At 37.6% G+C, this 21,870-nt stretch overlaps 1 protein-coding gene across 1 annotated transcript in view; it reads right to left on the bottom strand.

The window, feature by feature from the left end:
• The window catches only part of LOC308510754 (charged multivesicular body protein 1B2), a 53,627-nt gene extending 35,801 nt beyond the window's left edge, over positions 1–17,826 (bottom strand). The window contains exon 1 of the mRNA XM_081080784.1: positions 17,668–17,826. Within this exon, the coding sequence (XP_080936910.1) occupies positions 17,668–17,683 (16 nt within the window). The 5' untranslated portion in view covers positions 17,684–17,826. The remainder of the gene's footprint in view (positions 1–17,667) is intronic.
• Positions 17,827–21,870: the final 4,044 nt, after the last annotated feature.

The following is a 21,870-nucleotide window of genomic DNA, read 5'->3' as shown; positions in this document are numbered from 1 at the left end:
CCAGGTGTGACTCTGTTTACCCCCCCTTTATGCTTATGAACTTTCTGTGTACTTCTAAGGAACAGCTAATGGAATGCTTTGTATTTTTTTTCTAATACTGTTTTGCTATAAAGGATCATACTGCACCCTTGATCTCTGCCACATGCTCCGAATCTCCCAGAGGGGGAGATAGGCGCTGTGGTCAGCTGGCCAGCTTAATAAAAGGCTCTTAAATTTAAATTCTGAGTCGGTGGTCTATCTCGCTGAGCCAACCCATAACAGATGAGGCCCAGAAATCAGGATTTTAAAAAGATTCCCAGGTGATTCTAATGTGCAGCCAAGGTTGATTACCACTGCTCTTGTCAGAAGCAACTGCCCCACCCTGTTGAAGAAAACTCACATCACAAGTGAGGACAATTTCCTGCAGAGCAATTCAAGTCAATCCTATCAGTCTGTAGGCATAGGCAGTCTCTGGAGGCTTTGAGTCTTTGCCTGCGTTAGAAACAGCCTTTAAAGCTGTCCTGCACTAGAGATTGAGAGGTGTAGAGGATCTACCTAATACATAGTCACAAACCCAAAAGAAAGCCAAAATGAGAAGACAAAGAAACAACTCCCAAATGAAAGAACTAGAAAATTTGACAGAAGAAGAGATAAATGAAGTACAGATAAGAAATTTATCTGAAACAGAGTTCATAGTAATGATGAAAAAAAGATGATCAACAGCATGAAAAGAGATATAGTACCTATGAAAAAAGAACAGTCTGAGACAAAGAATGACATAACACAAATAAAGAATACATTGGCAGGAATACACAGCAGATTAGGGAAAGCTAAGGATCAAATCAGTGAATTAGAAAACAGAGTTGAAAATATCACTCAATCAGAGAAACAAAACACACAATTAAAAAACAGGAGGACAGCTTAAGGGAGCAGTGGGACAACGTGAATCATACCAATATTAGAATAGCAGGTGTGCCAGAAGAGGCAGAAAGGGAGAAAGGGACAGAGAATGTGTTTGAAGATATAATGGCAGAAAACTTTCCTAACCTGGTAAAGGAAAAAGTCACACAAGTTCAGGAGGCACAGAGAACCACAAACAAGCAGAACCCAAAGAGGCCCACGCCCAGACACATCATAATTAAAATGCCCAAAATTAAAGACAAAAGAGAATCTTAAAAGCAGCAAGAAAAAAGAAAACTGTTACCTACAAAGGAGTTCCCATAAAGCTGACTCCTGACTTCACAACAGAAACGCTACAGGCCAGAAGGGATTGGCATAAAGTTCTCAAGGTAATGGAAAGCAAGGATCTGAGACTATGATTATTATATCCAGCAAGACTATCATTCAAAGTAGATGGTCAAATAGTTTCCCAGACAAAAAGAGGCTAAAGGAGTATATCACCACCAAGACAGTATTATTATATCCAGCAAGACTATCATTCAAAGTAGATGGTCAAATAGTTTCCCAGACAAAAAGAGGCTAAAGGAGTATATCACCACCAAGACAGTATTATAAGAAATGCTAAAGGGATTGCTGTAATGAGAAGAAGAAACAGAGAGAAACCTAGCCATACAGAAATATAATGGCAATAGATAAGTACCTACCAGTAATAACCCTAAATGTAAATGCACTAAATGTTCCAATCAAAAGGTGTAGGGTAGCAGAATGGATACAAAAACATGACCCAAGTATATGCTGTCTACAAGAGACGCACCTCAAAACAAAAGACCCACACAGGATGAGAGTGAAGGGGTGGAAAAAAAATTTCCAAGCAAATGGAAATTTAAAAAAAGCTGGAGTAGCAATACTCATATCTAATAAAATAGATTTGAAAATGAAGGACATCACAACAGACAACAAAGGTCACTATCCTATAAAATAAAGACCGCATAATGACCAGATCATGGATCAGCAGGAGGGTGGGGCAGTTAGCTACACGTGGGCAGTGGAGAGCTACAGGAGGGGGCAGGGCAGAAAGCTATAATGAGGGTGCAGGGGGGCAGAGTGAGCTACAGGAGGGCAGGGAAGCGGGTGGAGAGCTACTGGAGGGTAGCAGCGAGCTACTGGCAAGCTAGTGGTGCACAGATTCATGCACAGGGCTACTAGTATAATACAAAAGGGATCGATCCAAAAAGATGATATAACCCTGGTAAATATATATATATAAACTTATAAAGCAGTGATCGCCAACTGGTGGTCAGCAGACCACTGGTGGTCCGAGTGGTACAAAAGGTTGGTGAATGCTGGTTTGAGGAAACCTTTGGAGCAGTGGTCACCAACTGGTGGTCCATGGACCACTGGTGGTACATGAGGTCCGAAAAGTTGGTGACCACTGTTCTAGAGGACTTTTACAGAGAGATATACAACAATACAGTCACAGTAGTGAACTTTAACACCCCTCTGACTGCACTGGATAGATCTTCCAGACAAAAGCTTAACAAGAAAACAGAGACATTAAAGCATATACTGGATCAGATGGATTTACTTGACATTTATAGAACATTTCACCCCAACGCAGCAGAATATACATTCTTCTCAAGTACACATGGATCATTCACAAAGATAGACCACATGTTAGGACACAAGTTGTAAAGCAAGTCTTTACAAGTTCAAGAAAATTTAAATCATATCAAGCATCTTCTCAGATCACAGTGGAATGAAATTAGAAATCAACTACAGTAAAAACACCCAAAAACATCCAAACACATGGAGGCTAAATAGCATATTATTAAACAATGAATGGGTTACCAACGAGATCAAGAAAGAAATAAAAAACTTACTGGCAACAAATGAAAATGAACACACAACAACCCCAAATCTCTGGGACACAGCAAAAGCAGTCCTGACAGGTAAATTGACAGCACTACACGCCTACCTCAAAAAAACACACAAAAAAACCCCCAAGAAAAATCAGCAATAAACTATTTAACCCTACATCTCAAAGAACTAGAAAAAGAACAAGAAATTCTAGAGTAAGTAGAAGGAAAGAGATAATAAAGTTTAGAGCAGAAATAAATAACAGAGACTAAAAATAAAATACAAGAAATCAATGAAACCAAGAGCTGGTTCTTTAAAAGGATAAACAAAATTGATAAACCATTCGCCAAACTCATCTAGAAACAAAGAGAGAGGACCCAAATAAATAAAATCAGAAATAAAAGTGGAGGAGTAACCACAGACACCACAGAAAAACAAAGGATTCTAAGAAAAATACTATGAACAACTATATGTCAACAAGCTGAAAATGTGGATGAAATAGACAAATTCCTAGGAAAATACAATTTCCCAAAACTCAATCTGATGACTCAAAACACCTGAATAGGCCAATAACAACTGATGAAATAGAAGCAGTAATCAAAAAACTCCCACCAAACTAAAGCCCAGGTCCGGATGGCTTCACAGGGGAGTTCTACCAAACATTCAAAGAAGAACTAACACCTATACTGCTCAAACTATTTCAGAAAATCTAAGAAGCAGGAACACTTCCAAACTCTTTTTATGAGGCCAGCATTATCCTAATTCTAAAACCAGATAAAGACACTACAAAGAAAGAGAATTATAGGCCAATATCCCTCATGAACATAATTGCTAAAATTCTGCCAGGGCTGACCGGCATACCCTCAACGACAGATGAACAGATTGCTCTGACACATGTTTCTGTGAAAGAGAGGGCTAAGACTCTACTTGGCTATCACTGCCAAGTAGCCCTGTTCGCCTGCCTTCTTTGGCTTTTATTGTCATAACAGCGTGAACTAAAATTAACCTCTAGATACAATCAGCAAGGTAAGCATCCTTGAGAAAGCACATGATTCTACAAGGTCGGGTCTAAAAGACTAAACATACAGATACTAGCAGAACACTCCAGGGGATTGCACTTGTTTGGAAAAGTCAAGGTAGGGGCTGCTGCCTTCAGCAAGGTCCCCTCAGAGGTCCCTGACATTTCGGAGAATCCTCCTTACAGACATTCTAACCAAGTCCCATGCTTCCCCACAAAATCCTCAACAAAATAGCAAATTGTATCCAACAATACAATAAAAAGATCATACACCATGATCAAGTGGGATTTATTCCAGGGATGCAAGGCTGGTACAATATTCGCAAATCAATAAATGTGATACATGACATAAACAAATTGAGAGATAAAAATCACATGATCATATCAATAGACACAGAAAAAGCATTTGACAAAATCCAATACCCATTTTTGATGAAAACTCTCAGCAAAGTGGGAATAGAGGAAGTATATCTCAACATGATAAAGGACATATACAACAAACCTATAGCCAACATCATACTCAATGGGAAAAAACTAAAACCATTTCCCCTAAGAACAGGAACAAGACAGGGATGCCCACTTTCACCACTTGTTTGACATAGTACTAGAAGTGCTAGCCATAGCGATCAGACAAGAAGAACAAATAAAAGGCATCCAAATTGGAAAAGAAGAGATAAAACTGTCATTATTCACAGATGACATGATACTATACAGAGAAAATCCCAAAGACTCCATCAAAAAAACTACTAGACCTAATAAATGAATTCGGCAATGTAGCAGGATACAAAATTAACACCCAGAAATATGTGGCTTTTTTATATACCAAAAATGAACTCACAGAAAGAGAAACTAAGAAAAAGAATCCCATTTACCTTTGCAACAAAAAAATTAAGCTACCTAGGAATAAACAAAGGAAGTAAAAGACCTGTACTCGTAAAAATACAGGACATTGGAAAAAGAGATAGAGGAAGACAAAAACAAATGGAAGAATATACCATGTTCATGGACTGGTAGAGTCAACATCATTAAAATGTCCATACTACCCAAAGCAATCTACAGATTCAATGCAATCACCATTAAAATACCAACGGAATATTTCACAGATCTAGAACAAACTCTCCAAAAATTCATATGGAATACATACACTAAATTGCCAGATTATTATGACCACCTGACATTTGTAGGCAAATTAGCTATAATTTCACACTGAAGTTGCTAGAGGGGCAGGCCATTATAAATAGGGAAGCAGATTGTTTACCACAAGAGTAGAAGTGATATTTTTCTGAAGATATGGGTAAACAATGCAATTTAACAGCCTTTGAAAGTGGGGTCACACTGATTAGCCAGATTATTATGACCACCTGATGTTTGTAGGCAAATTAGCAGTACACTGCATCGTATGGGATGTGGAAGCTGAAGGCTTGTTCGAACACCTTTGCTGTCTGCAGTTACCAAGATAAAACATCTCCAATTTGCACAGGAACACAAGGATTGGACAGTCGAGCATTGGAAAACAGTCACGTGGTCCGATGAATCACGTTTCCAGTTGCATCATGCAGATGGCAGAGTGAGAATTTGGCGGAAACAGCACGAAAGCATGCACCCCACATGCATGAGTACAACCCTTCAAGCTGGTGGGGGCAGTGTTATGGTTTGGGGCATGTTTTCCTGGCATGATTTGGGCCAGGAAGTTCGTGTGAAACAACATCTGAATAGCACAACATACCTAAGTATCGTTGCTGATCAAGTTCATCCTATCATGTTGATGGCGTATCCCAATGGGGATGGTTTCTTCCTACAAGACAATGCACCATGCCACGGTGCTCATATTGTGCAGGAGTGGTTTCAAGAACATGAGGGAGACTTTACCTTGCTTAGGTGGCCCCTCACAATCACCAGATCTCATTCCAATTGAGCATTTGTGGGATGAAGTTAAAAGAGCCATCAGGCAGCTGGTTCCACAACCATCAAATCTCACAGAACTGGACAGTGCTATTCATCAGGCATGGTGTCAGATTCCTCACATCACCTTTCAACATCTCGTGGAGTCAATGCCAAGAAGAATCGTTGCAGTACTAAAGGCAAAAGGTGGCCCAAAGGTGGGATACATATATCCCACGTTCAAAGGCTGTTAAATCACGTTGTTTACCCATATCTTCAGAAAAAAATCACTTCTACTGTCATGGTTAAACAACCTGCTTCCATATTTATAATGGTCTGGCCCTCTAGCACAGTGGTTCTCAACCTTGGCTGCACATGAAAATCACCTGGGAATCTTTTTAAAATCCTGATTTTTGGGCCTCATCCTCCTGAAATTCTGTTTCTTTGTTATGGGGTGAAGCCACCACATTAGTAACAAAGAAACAGAATTTCCAGAGGATGAGGCCCAGAAATAAGGATTTTAAAAAGATTCCCAGGTGATTCTAATGTGCAGCCAAGGTTAAGAACCACTACTCTAGCAACTTCAGCAAGAAATTATAGCTAATTTGCCTACAAACGTCAGGTGGTCATAATAATCTGGCCACTCAGTGTAAAGACCCTGAACAGCTGCAGCAATCCTGAGAAATAGAAACAAAGTTGGAGGGATCACAATACCAGATATCAAGCTGTATTACAAAGCCACTGTTCTCAAAACTGCCTGGTACTGGCACAAGAACAAACATACAGACCAATGGAACAGAACAGAGAACCCAGAAACCGGCCCAAGCCATTATGCTCAATTAGTATTTCACAAAAGAGGCAAGAGCATACAATGGAGTCAAGATAGTCTCTTTAACAAATAGTGTTGGGGAAATTGGACAGATACATGGGGGGAAAAAAGAAAGAAAAGAAACTATACCACCAATTTATACCATACACAAAAATAAACTCAAAATGGATAAAGGATCTGAATGTAAGACAGGAAATCATAAAAATCTTAGAAAAATCCATAGGCAGCAAAATATCAGACTTATGCCATAGCAATATCTTTACTGATGTAGCTCCTAGGGCAATTGAAACTAAGGAGAAAATAAACAAATGGGACTCCATCAAAATAAAAAGCTTTTGCACAGCAAAAGAAACCATTAACAAAACAACAAGAAAGACCACTGCATGGGAGGACATATTTCCCAATGTTATCTCTGACAAGGGTTTAATATCCAAATTTACAGGGAACTCATAGAACTTAACAAAAGGAACATAAGCAATCCAATCAAAAAATGAGCAAAGGACCTCAATAGACATTTTTTGAAAGAGGACTTAAAGAAGGCCAAGAGACATATGAAGACATGCTCAAAGTCACTAATCATCTGAGAGATGCAAATCAAAATGACAATAAGGTACCATCTCACACCTGTCAGAATGGCTATCATCAACAAATCCACAAAGGATAAGTGCTGGCACAGATGTGGAGAAAAAGGAACCCTCGTACACTGCTGGTGTGAATGCAGACCAGTGCAGCCACTGTAGAAAACAGTATGAAGTTTCCTCAAAAAATTAAAAATGGAACTCCCATTTGACCCAGTAATCCCACCTCTAGGAATATATCCCAAGAAACCAGAAACACCAATCAGAAAGGACATATGCATCCCTATGTTCATAGCAGCACAATTTACAATGGCTAAGATTTGGAAACAGCCTAAGTGCCCATCAGCAGATGAGTGGATTAAAAAACTGTGGTAAATTGCCCTGACTGGTTTGGCTCAGTGGATAGAGCGTCAGCCTGCGGACTGAAGGGTCCTAGGTTCAAATATGGCCAAGGGCACCAAAAAAGAAAAAAGAAAAAAAAACTGTGGTAAATCTATACAATGGGCTACCACACTGCTGGAAAAAAGAAAGAACTGTTACCATTCGCAACAGCATGGATGGACATGGAGAGCATTATACTAAGCAAAATAAGCCATTCAGAGAAAGATAAATATCACATGATCGCACTCATTTGTGGAATATAATGAAGAACATAAACTGATTAACAAAAATAGATACAGAGACAGAGAAGCATGTAACACACCGTCAAACTTCGGAGGGAAGGCAGGGGAGGGGGTGGTGGGTAAGAGATTAACCAAAGGACTTGTATATATGCATATAAGCCAAAGGACACACACACTAGGGGTGAGAGCATGCGCTGGGGGATGAGGATGGCCGGGGAGAGGTCAATAGGGGAAAAAGGAGATATATGTAATACTTTAAACGATAAAGAATTTTTTTCAAAAAGAAATTAATACAACCCTGGCCAGTTTGTTCAGTGGTTAGAGCATCAGCCTGGGCTCCGAAGGGTTTGATTCCCAAACAAGGGCACATACCTGGGTTGCCAGTTCGAACCACAGCCCCAGTTAGGGTGTTTGCAAGAGGTAACCAATTGATGTGTCTCTCACAATGATGTTTCTTTCTCTTTCTCTCTCTGCCCCTCTCTCCCTTCTACTCTCTAAAAATCAATGGAAAAAATATCTTCGGTTGAGAATTTTAAAAAATGATAAATAGTATATTTACAAGTTGTTTACATAATTCTAAATGTCTGTGTACTTCTACATAGTTTCAAAGTATCTTTGTGTATACATATGTAAAACTGACAGCCCGCCCAGTATGAGTCAGTGGTTGAGCATTGACCCAGGAACCAAAAGGTCACTGGTCAATTCCCATCGAGGCACATGCCCAGGTTATGGGTTCGATTCCCAGTAGTAGGGGGTGTGTAGGAGGCAGCCAATCAATGATGTTTTTCTCTCATCAATGTTTCTATCCCTCTTCCTTCCTCTCTAAAAATCAATAAAAACATATAAAAAAGAAAAAAAACCTGACAAAGCGAAAATTATCAAGCTTGGGAGATTTTAACAAAACTATCTCAGTAACTGACAAAATTAAGAATAGAAAAGTTACAAAATACCCTATTAAGCCCTAGCCGGTTTGTCTCAGTGGCTAGAGCATCAGTCCTCAGACTAGAGTCCTGGGTTCAATTCCGCTCAAGGATTTGAACATACCTCGGTTCCTGGCTCAATCTCCAGCTCTGGTTGAAGCTCCTGCAGGAGGCAATTGATCTCTCACATCAATATTTCTCTCTCTCTCAGTCTCTCCCCCTCCATTCCAGTCTAAAAATCAATGAAAAAATAGCCTCGGGTGAGGATTAACAAACAAAAAAGTACCCTATTAAGAAGCTTAATTTAATAAACACTGAGAATTAAAGCCAATCCTGTACCCAATAATTTGAGAATACACATAATTTTCAAGCATATGAGACATTATGAAAACTGATCACGTATTAGGTCAAAAAACAAATCTGAAATAACAAATAACAGATGGATTTGCTGTATTACCACAACTCCATGATGAAGTAATATGGGAATTCTCTTCACAATTTTTCTGTAAGAATTTATTTATTTATTTATTTATTTTTAATATATTTTATTGATTTTTTACAGAGAGAAAGGGAGAGAGATAGAGAGTTAGAAACATCGATGAGAGAGAAACATCGATCAACTGCCTCCTGCACATCTCCTACTGGGGATGTGCCCGCAACCCAGGTACATGCCCTTAACCGGAATCGAACCCGGGACCTTTCAGTCCGCAGGCTGACGCTCTATCCACTGAGCCAAACCGGTTTCGGCAAGAATTTAAAGCTGCTCTAAGATTAAAAGTTTATAAGGTATATATTCAGAAATTTAAAAAAAAACTATATCTACATATAAATTAAAGAAGAAATTAAAATGAACAATTAAAAATTAGAATTGACAATGGAATGAGTAGGATGTGGCTTGTGGGATGTACAGCTAATGCCATACACAAATGGAATTTTCCAGCTTTAAAATTTCACATTTTAAAAGGCAAGCTAAAAATTAATACAATAAGCATTCATCTCACAAAATGAGGTAAAGTATAGAATAAACTCAAAGTAAGTATAAAGAAGGAAAAAGGAAAGAGTAAAAAATAGAAACAAAGATTTCATAGGAAAGATAAAAAATCCCAAGGTGAGCTCTCTGTAAAGACTAATAACATTAGAGTATCTGATGGACAAAGAAGAGAAGGTATTAAAAAAAAAAAAACAGTGCAGGAATGACAAAGGAGAAATAACTGCAGATACAATAAAGATATTTGAAAATAGTAAATTATGAACATAATGGCAGTACATTGAAAGTCTTAGACAAAATGGACAATCCTAGAATTAAAATAAGGAACTAATAAATACATAAATACATAAATAATTCTAAATTCCTGATTCAATGTTAAAATATTTTAACATAGAAATTAATTAATTAATAACAGACACAGCCTACATGGTTTTCATGATTGGTGCGCTACATCAATCATTTTAGAAAGAAGCAATTCCTACCTCATACAAACTCTCCCAAAGAATAAAAAAAGAAGAAACACATCTCAAATTTGAAATCCAAATCAAAAAAGAATACTGTATGTGAATGGACAATTATAGATCAAACTCATTTATGAACATGGATGCAAAAATACCACAAATATCAGAAATCAAGCAATGTATTAAAGATACTTCATATTCCTGATGGGTTTTTCCTAGAAATACAAGGGTAATTTATCCTAAAAAACAAAATCTATCCACATATTTAAACCACATTCAGAGATTAAAGAAGAAAACACAGATGACAATCTCAATATATAAAGAATAAGCATCTAATAGTATGCTGATGCCTCTATGTCTCTGGGTCTTTTTTAAAAAATATATATATTTTTATTGATTTCAGAGGGGAAGGGAGAGGGAGAGAGAGAGAGATAGAAACATCAACGATGAGAGAAAATCATCAATCATCTGCCTCCCACATGCCCCACACTGGGGATTGAGCCTGCAACGTGGGCATGTGCCCTTGGCCGGAATCAAACCCGGGACCCTTCAGTCTGCAGGCTGATGCTCCATCCACTGAGCAAAACCAGTTAGGACTCTGGGTCTGTTTTTGATCATAGTTTATTTGGTTCATTAGATTACACATATGAGTGAGATCATGTGATACTTCAGAGGGAAGGCAGGGGAGGATGGGTTGGAAAGGATTAACCAATGAACTTGCATGCATATATGCATAACCTGTGGACACAGACAATGGGGTGGTGAGGGCCTGGGGGAGGGGACAAGAGGCAGATGGAAGAGGTTAATGGGGGAAAAAAGGAGGACCTATGTAATACTTTCAACAATAAAGATTGAAAAAAAAAAAGAATAAACATTTACTAAATTCCAACATTTAATGGATTCATAAAACCAACATTCAGATGAATGGTTCATAACTAAACTCCTAGCAAACTGGGTGGAAAAAAAACTTTAACTTGAAAAAAAGAAAAAAATATATATATATATATATAAATCTAGCGCTGGTTGGTGGGTCATCCCGTGCACCAAAAGGTTGCGGGTTCAATTCCCCATCAGGACACATACCTAGGCTGTGGGTTCTATCACTGGTGAGGGCACATATGAGAGGCAACTGATGGATACTTCTCTCATACATTGATGTTTCCCTCTCCCTCCCACTCCCTCTCTCTTCCTTCCTCTCTCCCTTCTCCATCCTTCTCTCCCTCCAAAAATCAATAAACATATCCTTGGGTGAGAATTAAAAAGAAAAATCTATAGGAAACATCATCCTTAATAGCAAATAGTTAGAATTCCCTTTAAAATCAGTAAAAGAAAACATCCTGCTGTAACTTTTTGTTGTAATTAAGCATTGTTCTGGAGTCCTAACAAACATGATAAAAAGTAAAAGGTATACAAATTACATTGGAAATCATCAAAGCATCATTATTTTCACATGACACTAACGTCTACATAAAAAAGTCAATGTACACATATTCTTCAACCCAGAAATCCCATTCCTTGGTATATATCCTAGAAAAAATGTTGGAAAATTAAAATAAAAAATCCAAAGCATGTATTAAATAATATTAGTATATGGACAACACTTAAAAATGTGCAGCAATATTATAACTTGGATAAGTTGAACCTGTTTGTACTTAATATAAATTTAATATAAAATAATTGCTCATTCCCCAACACTGTTTTCATACATTCTGTTCCTAAACTTATAGGCACACCTCAAAGATATTGTGGATTCGGTTCCAAACCACCACAATAAAGCATGTATCAGAATAAAGCAAGTCATAATCTTTTTGATGGTAGAGGGTCATTGCCTCCAATTTTTAAAAAACGCAATATCTGCGAAGCACAATAAAGTGAAGAATAATAAAACGAGATATGCCTATACTCTTTAGAAACACAATCTGAAGTTTAGTGTCAGTAGCCACTTACTCTGCATTCCCATGCTACTTTATATAGCATAAGTATTTTTCTGTACTTCTTTATAACTCCATCTCTAATTCTTTCTTTTTCTTTATTAAGGTATTACATATGTGTCCTTATCCCCCCATTGCCCCCCCCACCCCACTCCCATTCATGCCCTCACCCCCCTGGTGTCTGTGTCCATTGGTTAGGTTTATATGCATGCATACAAGTCCTTTGGTTGATCTCTCCCTCTTACCCTCTCCCTCTCCTACCTTCCCTCTGAGGTTTGAGCATTTGATCGATGTTTCTCTGTCTCTGGATCTGTTTTTGTTCATCAGTTTATGTTATTCATTATAAACCACAAATGAGTGAGATCATGTGACATTTATCTTCTCTGACTTATTTCGTTTAGCATAATGCTCTCCAGTTCCATCCACGCTGTTGCAAATGGTAGGAGTTCCTTCCTTTTTATAGCAGCGTAGTATTTTATAGCAGCGTAGATGTACCACAGTTTTTTAATCCACTCATCTGCTGATACATGTCTAATTCTTCACCTAGATTATGGATACCCTGAGAATAAGAATGAGTCCCACAAGGGCGGGCTAGAAGGGGTCAAAGTTACCATCTCATGTTATCTATATACTCTTAATTAGTCTAACCTTACATTTAAAATAAATTTTGTACAAAAATCATGTAACTTTAATCCTCACCCCCCAAAAATGTACATTTTTTCAAGGGGATATACCAACAATATGTGATACTTTCAACAATAAAGATTTAATTAAACAAAAAAGAATGAGTCCCAATCATCCTTATATCATAAGCCTAATGCAGTGCCTAATAAAAGTACTCACTAGCTTTAAGTAAATGAGTAGCAGAAAAGTATTTTGCAGGGGAACATGATATACTGGGAAAAAAGCACCACTGCCGTGGGGCAAGAGAACTCAATTACCCATTTCCACTTAAATAAGTTTATGTTAATATTAGTACAATGCTGTTTATATTATTAGGATTCCCTATAAGATTTCATTCAGGGGGAAAAAGTGCTCTGCCACTAAAAGAGTTAGAAAACCAATCTCATAGCAGATGCCAGACTTTTAATTTCATGAACTGGTATAATTAAAAGAACATATCAACACCAAAAACATAGAGAGTCTCAGAATAAACAACAGCTTTTAAAATTGAATTTTAAAGTTACATTTAGCTTTGGAAAATACTTTTTACGCTGTCCTGTTTTAGTTTTCCTATTTGACCTGATCTTGAAATCTCATCACAGACCAGCAATATAACAATCTATATATATAAAAGGCTAATATGCTAAATGTCTTAATATCTGACCGGTCGCTATGATGCGCTCTGACCACAGGAGCTGGCCATTTACAGAGAAACGGCACTGCGGACCTGGCACTGACAGAGCAACACTCGGCTTCCCCCAAGTGGGACACAGGCCCCGCCACCACCCCAGAGCGACAGCCCACCAAATTGCAGCCAACGCTGCCAAGACCCCAGGGCGCAAAATGTGGCCCACAGCCCAGAAATGTGGTTGTGGGCACCGAGTAATGATGTCATGTAGCAATGCCCGGCTTACTCTCCCTAGCGACTAGCTTCCTTGGAGTTTCTTCAGCCCAGGGACATGACTTGCTTTATAGCCAGATGGAAACATTTTACACTTTAACCAAATGTCTGTGAAGTGTTTTCCCATGCCTCATCTCATTTGATCCTCAAAGATGTCCTGAAGTAGGTAGATAGGAGACTCGGTGGAATACTAATTTATTTTCATTAGCCGGAAAACAGAGATTTAGAAAGCTTAGCAACCTGACCCAACTGAAAAGAAATGGTGGACCACAAAAATGACCTCGGGTTTTCTCACTGCACAGAATATAGTCAAACACTGATACAGTTAAATATTTTACCCTTTGTTCTCCCTGCATGATCTACAATAATAATCTGCTTTGTGTTGCTATTTACTGCTGTGTTGCTGACAATTACCTGAAAGACAAGTTGGGGTTCTTCACTGGGCTAGAAAAAGTTTACCTAATTAGAAAGTAGGTCTAATTAAGCAAGTTATACTATATATATAAAAGCTAAGTTGACTCGTGCATGCATGATATATATATAAAGCTTTCGCTGGCGCCAATTGCACACATGTGTTTCAATCTGTCATTACTGAGCGTGAATTTGGTTGACACTTCTATTACAGAGAAAGGGCGAATAGCGATATTAAAATATTTCTTCAAATTAATTTCCTTAGTTAACCAATAAAGCTCTTTTAAAAATACAGAGTTCTGAACCTAACCTCTGGAATGTTCAATTTGGTAGATCTGGGATAGGTCTCCGAAATCTGTAGTTTTTAAAAGCTCACTAGATGATTCTCACGAACATCTAGGTTTAGAAAATACTGATTTATTTATCTTCTTACACAGAAATAATTGAAATATTGTTTCTGTTGCTATCATCAGCAACATGATAAGAGCATGGATCTCTATTTGATTCTTATGATATACATATATAGTCTTATAAAAACATAGGTATATATTGAAATGCTGTTGCTCTTTCTTCCCTTCCTTCCTCCCTGTTTATCTATCTCCATGATCACTTATTCACAATTCCAAAATTCAAAAAGTTCTAAAATTGAAAGTTATACATATCTGGTAGCAAAACATGACCTAACTAGAAAAATTTGATGACAAATCTTGATCTCAACAAGTATTAGTCTTTAATTTATCACACGTTTCAGTGTAGAAATGTGTAATTATGATTCCCAAAGCAACCAAAATATAATGCAATATATGGAATATGTGCCTTATTGGCATTCTAAAATATAAAGTATAATTTTGATTTGAATATTAAAACAAATGGCAAGTCAAATCAAAAACCTGTTTCCCTGTATATGGCAATTTTCTCAATTACCCATTATATGGAATGGCTATTGTTTAAAATGTTCACACCTTGCCCTAGCCAGTTTGGTTCAGTGGATAGAGTGTCGGCCTGAGGACTGAAGGGTCCTGGGTTCAATTCCAGTCAAGGGCACATGCCTGGGTTTCTGTCTCGATCCCCAGTCGGGGGCATACTGGAGGCAGCCGATAACTGATTCTCTCTCACCATTGATGTTTCCGTCTCTCTTTCCCTCACCCTTCCTCTCTGAAATCAATAAAAATATATTTTAAATAAATAAATAAATAAAATGTTCACACCTTAAAAGTACCTAAGAATGAGGAATAAGACAATTTTTTAAAATATATTTTATTGATTTTTTACAGAGAGGAAGGGAGAGGGATAGAGAGTTAGAAACATCAATGAGAGAGAAACACCGATCAGCTGCCTCCTGCACACCCCCACACCGGGGATGTGCCCACAACCAAGGTACATGCCCTTGACCGGAATCGAACCTGGGACCCTTCGGTCTGCAGGCCGACGCTCTAACCACTGAGCCAAACCAGTTAGGGCGAGACAATTTTTAAATGTTCCTTTTTGGAAAAGAGCTGTATGTAACCAGTTACTTTCTTGCACAAATTATACGTTCCTACCAGGAATATTTTCTCTTTGAAAACATATGGGGCTTAGTAAATATATTTATAAAACACCTATATGAACATGTTATGACAAATAAATTTGGTCATTCTATGAGTTTTTTAAAGTGTGACTTAATCTAATCCACCAAGATAAACTCAGTGTATTTTAACTGTCCAAACACAGAAGTCACAATTATCATACTAATTCAATTGTTAGCACATTTAATCTTCTTATATACTGTAAATCTTCTTATATACTGCATTAAATATAGGCAACAAATAAATATTACTCAGGTTTCAGTTCAAGTTATTTATTTATGAAAGGCAGGTCTGAGTCAGTATGTAATTTCCTCTTCTATACTACAAGAAAAAGGTCTGGAATCTACAAAATGGAACCAAGAGAAGTAACTATTAACAGATTATATGAGTCAAGTTACACCTCCTCACTTCTTCTGACAGACTGAAGGGTAGTTAATAGTTCATTTTTAAGGTTTAAACTATTGATAACAGTACTTTTAATTTGATCAGACATACATACATTTCAGCAAAAGAATTAATAACCAATTATCTTGCTATTGGAAATCACATAGGGTAGGCTTAGGTAGAGAAAAATTAATTTGCATTATTAGAATAAAAAAAGCAATTTTAGAGCTATTACCTCAAATCCTTCCAAAAGTTCTGGGGAAAGAGATAGCAATTAGTACTCTATTAATATTTAACAGCATGTTCAAAACTTTACAATTCAGTATGCCCTTCCATTTCATTTTATCTTCGTAACAGCCTTATAAGGTTGACAGGTCGGTTAATATGTTTACAGATGAGTCAACTTTGCCTGCAGAGGCTATATGACTCCCTCTAACTCATATGTTTCTTAAGAGGCAAAACTGGGATTAGAAACTGATCTTCTGACTTAGCCCAGTGATCTTTACTTTATGATACTGCTTTAAAAAATCCTTTAATAGGGCTACACTTTCATAAATTATATCCTTTAAAGTGCAGTGATAACTGGGTCTTTTAGTCATCTGCTCTGTTCATAAAATGACCTATTCTGCACCTCCTCACCCTTTATTCTTGGTTTATCTTGGACAGTTCAGCCCAGTATGTGTTATCAATATTCCCAGTATGACTTATATAATGTAATCTTCTCACCAAAAGTCTTTCTATACGTATTTCAGACTTACAAACTAATGAAGGCAAAGAGCTTTAAAATGAGCTATCAAACAAATACTATTATTAACATTTTGTCATTTTGCCAAGTTTCATTCAATGGCAAGATACCAACTTACTCTATTTTCTATAATGTGAACTCCTGGAAAAAGTGAGGAATTACAACGACATGGAAAACCTGTGATGGTATTTCAGTTGTGAAAAGCAATCTCATCCTTCTTTAATTCAGGGTTTCACACAGCTTGGTTCCTAATCCCCTTGCTTCAGTGGGAATGCAGGTGCAACTTATGAATTTTTATAGCTTTAGGTAATAATTATTTTCCTCATATGCTAAATCAGATTACTAACACACGCACTCAACTGACTTTGAAGGGCTGATATTAAGCACTTTACCTTATCAGTCTCCTCCATCCAGAAAAAGGAAGAAATTCCATAGAAGCTACTGCATACAAAACCTATACCTTCGCCCCAAACCTCTGGCAAACTCCTGCAGCCTGTTTCCACACCATCCTTTCGGATTTCTTTCTTTTTTTTTTTTTTTGAGAGATTTATTTTTTTTTTTATTGCTTAAAGTATTACAAAGGGTATTACATATGTGTCCATTTTATCCCCCCGCCCTAGACAGTCCCCCAGCCTCCCCTATCCCCCAGTGTCTTATGTCCATTGGTTATGCTTATATGGATTTATTTCTAAAAAGTGGGTAGATCCACTGAAAGAACAGGTGACAGAAGCCCTCAACGAAGGAGGATTCAACCTCAAGAATGTTCTCAAACCAGTCCAGCGACTCAGTTCCAAGTGCCCCGATTGTAGGATGGCCACGGCTAGCAGAAGACAATAACAAACAAAAAAAGCTGCCGCCGCTTACCCCGCCCTTCTGCGTTCCTCATAGATCTCGCCACGGAGCGCTTCCCTGGGCTCCAGCCCCCGCCCTCTTCCCCCTCCCCACTCCTCCCCGCCGCCCCCCTCCTCCGCCGCCACCACCACTCCTCTTTCCCTAAAGCCCTAGCAGCAGTTTATCAGACGGGAAAGGATACTCTCCATGTTCGACATGGTCCCACGACCTATCTTAGGAGATGACAGCCCGGACAGCGGCACGGGTTTGATGTGAGGGCGATTAGAATTTCGTCCAGGTCTCGACCTGCCGCTGGTCTGGCATTTAGATTTGAGATCCCACTTCCTGTTTTTGCGCAATGCCCACTGGGAGGCGGAGCTGCCCGCGCACCTGGGGGCGGAGCTGGGGTTACGCCAAAATGGCGCCAGGCTGAGGCGGTTAAGGTGGCTGAGGCGGTTAAGGTGGCTGAGGCAGTTAAGGTGGCTGCCGTCGCTGGGGGGCGTGGGAACTCCACGGGCGGCCGTTACGCCCCTCCCCCTCTAGTACCTTAGACAAACGGGCGCTTAACGGTTTCCGTCACTCAGCCAACCTAGTTCCGAGCTCTTCTAAACCTTGCGCCCACCTCTTCCCTCAGATTTCATACTATCTTTGGTCCCTCAGCTCTGTTCTCAGAGCTTAAATCTTACGGATGAAGGAAAAAGGTATTAGGGCTTTTAAGTACTTTTTTTTTAAAAAAAAGCTGTAATCATATGAAATAAGAACCTAAGGGATAACGGGGTTGGCAGTTTTGAAATGTGGTGTTCACTCAGTTGAAGTTTTGAAAAGGATCGTGATCCTTAAACTTTTAGGGCAGGACAAAAATGTAAACTTAGTTTTAAGAGGTAAAGTTGCTGTGAGACATATGTTCGTAACAAATTAATTATTTTTTTTACAATAGATGGTGTAAAATATGAAAATTACTACTAAATATCTCTAAACTATAGTCAGCGGGAAGGTTAATCGAAATACTAAATAGCGGTTGGTGGTTTATATGTGACTTATTAAAACAACCAAATGTAATTTATATGACGCCATCTCTAGATTTATAGTAAGAAAGGGGATCTTTGACGCGTTTCAGAATTCTTGGAAAGTCCAAGGACGAGCTAAGAGATATTACGTTGGGGAAAATAGCTAGGATAATTATTCTCTTACTGAGGAATTTTATCAATTTGGCATTAAAAGTTTCCTAATCTTTAAAATTTCAGTATGTGGGAACAATAATGTGCTGAGCTTCTTTTTATCTTTAGGAAAGTTTCCTATTGAATCAAAGTAGTTCCAAAAGCTACTGCTCTACTTTTCTGTTAATGATATTGGTAGGATTCAGACTATTACCTAATTACTAACCCTTGATGCTGGAAAAACAAACCTTTTTTAATATAAGGTTAATCTGGAAACCACTTCCATAGAAGAAACAGTACTGTAAAAATATTGTTTTTATTTTTATCTTTTTGTGTGAACAGGTATTTGAGAAGTAAGATATAGTTCCAACAGGACACACAAAACTTGGTAGATTTCATTGCTTCATCACTTTCCATGCTAACCAATGTATTTCACCGTTTGAGAACTATTTTTTTGGTATAAAGGTAAAAAAAATTTTTTTTTTAGAAGTTATACCCTAGGAGCTTAATATTTATTAATACAGCTCTTTGAATAAATACACATATAGACCAGAACAATTCACTAAAGCTTAAGTATTTCCAGGTTTTATGTAAATATTTTGTTATAATTAGGTAACCAATAAGAACAAGCCTTTTAAAATATTTTAAAGTGTTTTGCATATTGTTGAATTTCTTAACAGATGTTTCCTTAGGGATAGGATTAGGTTTTTAGTAAAATCAAGATCTGAAGATATTTGTTCAGTTAGGAAATTTGTTACTTATGCCCATCTTAAGTGAAAAATATGTATACATAGCCTTTATCTTAAAAGATTAAGAAGTTTTACTTTTATGAGTTCTGAACTAATTTTGACTCCAAAAATTGCTTTAATTTGTATTGGATATCTTATTTCTAAAAGTTAGATTTAGATATTTATCTTAGGCATAGTAATAAAACTAAAATAATGTATATTCTTTTTTTTTGCTTTTTACGTTATTTTTTTATTGTTTTATTGCTTAAAATATTACAAAGGGTATTACATATGTGTCTTTTATTTTTCCCCCCGCCCATGACAATCCCCTGGCCTCCCCGACCCCCCAGTGTCTTATGTCCATTGGTTATGCTTATATGCATGCATACAAGTCCTTCAGTTGATCTCTTACCCCCCTCCCTCCTGCCCCCCAACCCTTTTGTAGCTGCTGCTGTTGAAAACAATGAATTGAAATTTGTTAAAAATCATAAAGTTTTTTTATTATAAGAAAGTGTAAAAGGAAAGACCCCAAATTTTGTTTTGTTAAATATTGAAGACCTATAAAATAATATTTGCAAATTATGAGTACAGAATAAACAAATGCAATACAGCTGTGTTGAATACAGCAATCACCTGTGACCTGTCATCCAATTTAAGAAAAGAAAATGAGCATTCCCTTTAAATTCCCTTGTGTACCCCTTTTCCTAATCATTCTTTTCCTTCCCTGTTTAGAGGCAATGCTGTCTCAAATTCCTGTTTTTCTTTATTGTTTACCATAGTATTTGCATCCCTAAATATTATATTATTTAGTGTTGCATGTTTTTGAACTTGTGCAAATGAAATCATATTGCTTTTTCTTCTTGATTTGCCTTTGTAACTCATTATGATGCTCTTTATCTGTGTTGTTACATATAACCATAGTTCATTCATTTTCACTGCTCTAAAGTATCCCACTGTATGAATAGATCATAATTTATTCATCCATTCTCCTGATGGATATTTGGGCTAATATCCAGGTTAATATAGTCTCTAAGACTATATTAATAATTGTTATTATTATATGTTCTGATTACACACTTAAGATCAATAGCTTTAGTCTCTTAAACAGGTTAGGATGAAATCTGGAAATTTATTCAAATTTCTTATTGTTTTGGTTATCTTGGACCTTAGCTTTGTTTCTTCCACTCTACCAGATTTAGTAATGATGACTACCCTGTCTCACCTAACAGGCAACTACAGTAGTTTCTTCTCCTTTCACCTTTATAACAGGTCTATAATGATAAAGATGATAGGTATAGGACCTCCCAAATTGTTATTTGGGGACTTAGCTAAATCTAAACATGAAGGTTTAACTGAAGAAACATCAGTCACATATTGATAAACTCAGATCACCTATGGATACTTACAAAGATGTGCTTCAAAATACTTGTGAAGTTTTACTGGGATAATTTAAATGTAAAGAAACAATGCAGTATCTTAACTCAGCAACTACTGAATATGCTAATGTTTGGCATGAATGAAGTTAATTTGGTAAATTATAATAATTCCCCCAGGAAATTGAGTTATTTGCATGATTAATGATTCTTAGTTATCTAAATAATTTGCAACCTACTGTATTACACATAAAGAACATTGCATTAATTTTTAATTTGCGTTTTATGACAATACAAGATTTTTGTTATTATTAGCAAATTATTTCAAGATGATTAGAAATTTAAATGGTATAGAACAGTTAAACTTCCACTGACATAGGAAGGAGCACACCAGAAATGCAAATGGTGTAGTATTATATAGTATTTGTCAAGTTGTTAAAAATAGACAGGGCTTGCCTCGCCTCTATAGATTCTGATAGCATAAGTTTGGAATTGAGCCCAGATGTCTATATATTGCCTCTGTTTGTGTAATGGAAATGAACATTCTAATATAGAGTAATATAAATCCTATATTGCCTAATGTAGCTCAATTTGGATGGAATTTCATAGTTTACAAAATACTTCTTATACTTGAAGTAACCTGAGGCAGCCTGGGTAGGCTTTATCCTCCTTTTCCAATTTTTTTTTAAAAAAAGGGAAAAACAAAGCACAAGTAAATAATAATTTGCTCAGGCAAGTTTTGAGGAAATGGAGTCTATATTCAATTCAGACCTCCTTGATTCCTAATCCAGTACTTTTAAATGTGTATAGCAGATTGATAAGGAGGAATCATAAATAAGGCCACTTCTGCTTCTTGCTTTCTATAGCTCAGGTGCCCATCTACACTAATAATAGGCAAATATGTAAATTTACCATACCTCCCATAGCCAATCAGGAGGGAATATGCAAATTAGCAGGACAAAGGTGGCAGTGGCCACGGAGCCACTGGAGCAGGCGGGAGGCTTGGGTCGCCAGGGCTGGCCCAATCTTCCAGCCCACCCTGGCCAGCCACTGAAGGAGGGGGCCTGTGGGCAGTGGCCACAGAGCCAGCCTGAGCGGGAGGCATGGGTCGCCCGGGCCGGCTGCCAAGGGAGGGGCCTGCAAACGG

The sequence above is a fragment of the Myotis nattereri genome (assembly GCF_964212035.1).
Source record: "Myotis nattereri genome assembly, chromosome: X".
Taxonomy (NCBI): Eukaryota; Metazoa; Chordata; class Mammalia; order Chiroptera; family Vespertilionidae; genus Myotis; species Myotis nattereri.
Note: the sequence above shows the minus strand (reverse complement) of the source record. Positions and strands in the feature narration are given on the sequence as shown.